Below are 6,854 nucleotides of genomic sequence, written 5' to 3'. Positions count from 1 at the left end.
ATTTTTCCGTTAAAGTCTGTAATTAAATTGAGATCGTAACTAACGGTAATTTTAAAAGAACAGAAAATGTTGTTAACGGAATGAACATTCCGTTCTTCCCTTTAAAATTAACGGCTAGCTGAAATTTTTATTTTTTAACAGTTGTAACTAACAGTTAACCAAACGGCTAGAAAAAGTTGGAACGTGCCCAGCCCTACCTGTATCCCTGTATTCCTGTATCCCTGTATTCCTCTATCCCTGTATTCCTGTATCATTGTATCCCTGTATCCCTGTATCCCTGTATCCCTGTATACCTGTATTCCTGTAATCCTGTATCCCTGTATCCCTGTATCCCTGTATCCCTTTATCCCTGTATCCCTGTATCTCTGTATCCCTGTATCCCTGTATCATTGTATCCCAGTATCACTGTATCACTGTATCCCTGTATCCCTGTATTCCTGTATCCCTGTATCCCTGTATCCCTGTATCCCTGTATCCCTGTATAAAAACAAAATGTCTACATTGTTTTAACAGTTGTAACTAACAGTTAACCAAACGGCTAGAAAAAGTTGGAACGTACCCAGCCCTACCTGTATCCCTGTATTCCAGTATCCCTGTATTTCTTTATTTCTGTATCCCTGTATCGCTGTATCCCTGTATCCCTGTATCCATGTATCCCTGTATCATTGCATCCCTGTATCCCCGTATCCCTGGATCCCTGTATTTATGGATCCCTGTATCCCTGTATCCTTGTATCCCTGTATTCCTGTATCCCTGTATCCCTGTATCCCTGTATCCCTGTATCCCTGTATCCCTTTATCCCTGTATTCCTGTATTCCTGTATCCCTGTATCACTGTATCACTGTATCCTTGTATCCCTGTATCCCTTTATCCTTGTATCCCTTTATCCCTGTATCCCTGTATCCCTGTATCCCTGTATCCTTGTATCCCTGTATCCCTGTATCCCTGTATCCCAGTATCACTGTATCACTGTGTCACTGTATCCCTGTATCCCTGTATCCCTGTATCCCTTTATCCCTTTATCCCTGTATCCCTTTATCCCTGTATTCCTGTATTCCTGTATCCCTGTATCACTGTATCACTGTATCCTTGTATCCCTGTATCCCTGTATCCCTGTATCCCTGTATCCCTGTATCCCTTTATCCCTGTATCCCTGTATCCCTGTACCCCTGTATCTCGGTATCCCTTTATCCCTGTATTCCTGTATCCCTGTATCCCTTTATCCCTTTATCCCTTTATCCCTGTATCCCCGTATCCCTGTATCTCGGTATCCCTGTATCCCTTTATCCCTGTATCCCTGTATCCCTGTATCCCTGTATCCCTGTATAAAAACAAAATGTCTACATTGTTTACCTTACCAAGCTCGGGAGCTCATTAAGAAAATCAGATGAAAATAAAGAAAATAAAGAAAACATCTCGAAATAATACTTCTACTATTTCAGTTCAGTTTGCTGATATGTTTTCATTACAAACATTTAGTTTAGCACTCATAGGTTAGCATATGTATAAGTGATTAAATGTAGTGACCTTTTTAACAAAACGTATGATTCACCATAATTTCAACGAACTAATTGCAAATTAATACATTTACTATTTACTGAAAACTTTTGGGTTTCAATCGAAAATAAATATTCGCAAATTTTACGCAATTTTGATAACAATTTTGCGCAAATCAGCTCAACAAGCTCAAATTGTATTTATGCTGCGCACCAGAGCGTGAGTGGAATGTCATGGAATGTCCATCAGCTAATTTTCTTTGCATGTCTGTTGTCTACATTATTGTGATTTTTTTGTCCATTTTAAGTTGTACAATGTCCATTAAGGTAAATTCTTTAATTATTATTTTCTGAACTTTAGATGAACGCAAAATTATTGCGCATATTTTGCAAAGGTAAGAACTAAAGCTATGTCAGTTTCGCAATTGTATTTTCAAGGCAGCGCAACATCTATCAAATACAATTGTGCGCTAAAATTTTATTATTCCGGTTAACCCCAATGAAAAGATTTAGAGTTTACAGTTTACAGTTTACAGTTTACAGTTTACAGTTTACAGTTTACAGTTTACAGTTTACAGTTTACAGTTTACAGTTTACAGTTTACAGTTACAGTTTACAGTTTACAGTTTACAGTTTACAGTTTACAGTTTATACAGTGTACAGTTTACAGTTTACAGTTTAAAGTTTAAAGTTTACAGTTTACAGTGTACAGTTTACAGTTTACAGTTTACAGTTTACAGTTTACAGTTTACAGTTTACAGTTTACAGTTTACAGTTTGCAGTTTACAGTTTACAGTTTACAGTTTACAGTTTACAGTTTACAGTTTACAGTTTACAGTTTACGGTTTACGGTTTACAGTTTACATTTTACAGTTTACAGTTTACAGTTTAAAGAAAAAATCCATTTACAAAATTATACCAAAATGTCTGTTTTTTACGAATTGCATTTTTCTTAGAGCTCTGAAGAACAAATTATTTACTCGTTATCTTTAAAATATTTGAGTAATCTGAAACCTGGTGTAATAAACAAATTATTATTTTTTCTCACTTCTCTAGCATTATCAGCTGCAAAGATTATTTACTTATTCAAAACTAATTGCAGCTGAGAGCTTGCTTAAGTTTAACCTAATCTTAATTTGGGCTAATTTGGTTTTGTATAGATAGGGGGCCCCCATTAGTTTGCCCTTAGAGATGAGAGACGTGTACTTAGTCAACTTTTCAAGACCAACTCATTAAAAATGGACTAATGCTAATATGCAAAAAAAAAAATCGCAAAATGTGTCTTAAATCATAAAGTTGGAAAAATTCAAAAAAAAGATTCACAAACAGTTAAGTTATCTGAACAAAACCAGGTATGGGGAGAATGGAAAATTCATTTAAATAAAAAAAACTGTAGGGAATTTAATGTAGGATTCATGAAAAATGCAAAAAGTACTAATTTTAAATCCAAAAGAACACGCTTTCTGAAAAAAAATGAGAAAAGTCCCAAAGATACATAGTTTTCTGTTTTTCAAATTCATGTTTTTAAGTTCAAGTCAATCAAGTCCATAATGCCGCCCTTTCCAGTAGTAATCTCGGTGTTTTGGTTTATACTAAAGCTTTTACTTTAGTGCATCATAAAACAATTTTGAAGATTTCGAAAATGTTCGTTTTATATTGGCGGATTTTCGAATTTTTTAACAAATGGTATGGCAACTTTTTCTTGACTGGCTAGGGGGGCCATAAAGCATACTGTCATGATATATAAACCCTATCCCCGCTGGGGTACTTGAAAACCAGGATACGCTGGGGGGGGGGTCAATTTGACCCCCCCCCCCCTCTAAATCCCATGTTTTATGTCCAAATATGACAAATGATACATCATTAGAAAGCTCTTGTGCTCTACTTTTAGAATCTGCAAAAAAATTTGCAAATTTGCGAAAATTGAATTTTTTATCGCAAAATCCAGTTTTATAGTAAAAATGTTTGCAAAAAAAATTTGTCCAAAAAATGACAAATTATACATTTTTGAAAAGCCCTTGACCATGCCATTTCAAATATGCAAAAATTTTTGCAAAATATAAAATAACCTGATTTTTAATCAAGAAAAACTAAAAACGTGCAAATTTCCTTTGACAGGTTGTTTGCAAAAAATTTGCATTTTTTTTCGCAAAACTTGTGCAATCCGTTTCCTTATGTCATAGGCTTTCCAAAAAGCTAAATTTTATCAAAATCTGACAAGTGAAAGTGGGTCAAAATAAAGATTTAGTTTGCTACAGGCAAAAGCAGTCATTCAGGCAGTGTGCCTGAGGACTCAGGCAGTTAGTATTAAAGCCCGGTTTTAGGCCTAAAGGGAGGGCTTTGGGTATGTAAGAAAAGTCAGAAAATTTCAACAGCCTCAGACCAATACTTTTTGAGTTATGTAAAAAAACTACAGGGGGGGGGGTCAAATTGACCCCCCCCCCAGCGGGAATAGGGTAAAGAAACACACCCATAGACAGGCACACCATACAGTTAAGACCACATCATTTTGATACCAACAGTTTAGATAGTCCATATTACATTTTTGATATTTTATACTGTAGATATATCTTGATTTATCAAATTGAAAATTAATTTTAAAAATGTTTTGTAGCTCAATGTTTTACTCTGATTTTTTCTTCAAATTGTGGATTGTTTATAAAGAAATTCAAAAACCTTTCAAAGTCTGATGTTAAAACTTATTTTAAAGTGTATCAAGATGGGTTCACTCAAAAGCATTTAGCCCATTCTGTCCATCCGTTTGGCCAGCTATAGCTAACATATATTATATATAAATGTATGTGTATATATACAATATGCAAATATATAAATATGAGCGAAGAGCTAATTATTATATAGATTATATTACATAGTTTTGTATTTATTTTAGGCGCTTGCCTTACAGTACCAGGCAATTGCACTGATGCACGGTAAGTGTAGTAGACAAGTTTATTTTATTTACCTCATAAAAAAGATATTTAAAACTTAAAAAAATATAAATATCTTTTTTGATATTTTTTGTAAATGTTATGAAGGAGGAGACAAAAATTATACATACATATCTTAGTTTGCAGAAACGTTTTAAACGAAAAAATTGTTTCGCGTGATTTTATAAAGAATGTCGTCATCCTTGATCTGAAATAGAATATTAAATATTAAATATTTGTTTTTAAAAGTAAATACAGGAAAATTCACTATTTTCTAGAAGTTTAATGTATCTTTGAAATCTAAAATAAGACAAATTATGAACTAGTCGAATTCTCTATTCAAATAATTGGTTTCATGATGAACCAAATATAACAAATATTATCAAAGAATCTCCTATTAAAATATAACAACTAAGGAAGAACTTTTTAGGTTTAAAATTAGAATAGGAATTAGGTTAGAAATTAGGTTAGAAGGTAGGTCTGAAGTTAGGTCTGGAGTTAGGTTAGGATTAGGTTAGTATTTTGATTAGGAGCTAGGTTAGAAGTTAGGTTAGGAGTTAGGTTAGGAATTAGGTTAGGAATTACGTTAGAAATTAGGTTAGGAATTAGGTTTGAATTTAGTTTAGGATTTGGATTAGGATTTAGGTTAGGATTTAGGTTAGGAGCTAGGTTAGGAATTAGGTCAGGAATTAGGTTAGGAATTAGGTTAGGAATTACGTTAAAAATTAGGTTAGGAATTAGGTTTGAACTTAGGTTAGGATTTGGGTTAGGAGCTAGGTTAGGATTTAGATTAGGAGCTAGGTTGGGAATTAGGTTAGGAATTAGGTTAGAAATTAGGTTAGGAATTAGATTAGAATTTAGGTTAGAAATTAGGTTAGAAGTTAGGTTAGGGATTAGGTTTGGAATTAGGTTAAGAAAAAGGTTTTGTATTAGGTTGGGAATTCTGTTAGGAGTTAGTTTAAGAATTAAGGTTAGGAATTGGGTTAGGAATTAGGCATGAAATTAGGTTAGGAATAAGGTTAGAATTTAGGTTAGGAATAAGGTTTGGAATTAGGTTAGGAATTAGGTTAGAAATTAGGTTAGAGGTTTGGCTAAGTTTAGTTAGGAATTAGTTTAGAATTTGGTCAGAAATTAGGTTAAGACTTATGTTAAGTTAGTTTAGGAGTTAGGTTAGAAATTTGGTTAGGAATTAGATCTGAAATTAGATTAGGAATTAGGTAAGAAATAAAGCTAGGAGTTAGGTTTAGATTTAGGTTATAAATTAGGTTAGGTGTTAGGTAAGGAGTTAGGGCAGGAGTTAGGTTAGGAGTAAGGTTCAGAGTTCGGTTAAAAATTAGTTTAGGAGTTAGCCTAGGATTTAGGTTAGGACTTAGGTTAAAAATTAGGTTTGGACTTAGATTAGGAATTTGCATACGAATTTATATGAATTAGGTTAGAAATTAGGTTAGGAGTTAGGTTAAGAATTAGGTTAGAAATTAGGTTAGGAGTTAGGTTAGGAATTAGGTTAGCAGTTAGGTTAGAAGTAGGGTTAGGAGTTAAGAATTTGCAAAGGAATTTGTCTTAGAATTAGGTAAGAATATAGGTTAGGAGTTAGGTTAAAAATTAGGCTATAAATAAGGTTAGGAATAAGGTTAGAAATTAGGTTAGTAATTAGGTCAAAAATTAGGCTAAGAATAAGGTTAGGAATAAGGTTAGAAATTAAGTTAATTTAGGTAGGAAATTAGGTAAATTTAGGTTAGAATTTAGGCTTGGAATAAGATTAGGAATACGGTTAGAAATTAGGCTAGGTTAATTAAGGTTGAATATTAGGTTAATTTTGGTTAGAAATTAAGAAAGAAAAACGGTTAACTAGAAAAAAACTTTTTTCATTTCAAGTGGAAATGTTTCTGAGATAATCCTACAGGATGCAAAGGTAAACATTTAATAATTCAATTTAAAGCTAAATATCTGCAGTATTCCATTATTAATAGGTTAAGAAAACGACATTTTATAAATTCTTTCGATGTCTCTGAAGTTCTGGGATTCTCAATTTACATAGCAGAATTTTCGACTCACAACATTCCCCTTTAAAGGGAGTGTTTGTGAAATATAAAAGGGGGTATAGGCTTAATGCGATAAAAAAGCGCTTTTGATCGCTACTAATCTTACTTCTATCTGTTGCGTCTATAAGGAGAAACTTGTTAAAGACGTCTCATACCGAATAACTTAGCGGCCATACAAATTGAGAAAATTGCAACATACGACTTAGACCGTAAAAAATTAATTAAATTTCAAACAAATAATTCAGATATTACAACCTATAGTCATCGATTATCTTTCGCCACATTTGTATATAGTTTATATTTTATAATATTTTTTTAATAATTAGATAATAGACTACAAATATTGATGATCAACTACAATTATAGATAATAGACTACAGCAAAGAAAA

At 32.9% G+C, this 6,854-nt stretch overlaps 1 protein-coding gene across 1 annotated transcript in view; it reads left to right on the top strand.

The window, feature by feature from the left end:
- Positions 1-1,414: 1,414 nt before the first annotated feature.
- LOC111701890 (uncharacterized) overlaps positions 1,415-6,854 on the top strand; it is a 20,339-nt gene continuing 14,899 nt past the window's right edge. The window contains exons 1-3 of the mRNA XM_023473370.1: positions 1,415-1,493; positions 4,387-4,426; positions 6,299-6,335. Of these exons, the coding sequence (XP_023329138.1) occupies positions 1,457-1,493; positions 4,387-4,426; positions 6,299-6,335 (114 nt within the window). The 5' untranslated portion in view covers positions 1,415-1,456. The remainder of the gene's footprint in view (positions 1,494-4,386; positions 4,427-6,298; positions 6,336-6,854) is intronic.

Source organism: Eurytemora carolleeae, unplaced genomic scaffold (genome assembly GCF_000591075.1).
Source record: "Eurytemora carolleeae unplaced genomic scaffold, Eaff_2.0 scaffold391, whole genome shotgun sequence".
NCBI lineage: Eukaryota > Metazoa > Arthropoda > Copepoda > Calanoida > Temoridae > Eurytemora > Eurytemora carolleeae.
Note: the sequence above shows the minus strand (reverse complement) of the source record. Positions and strands in the feature narration are given on the sequence as shown.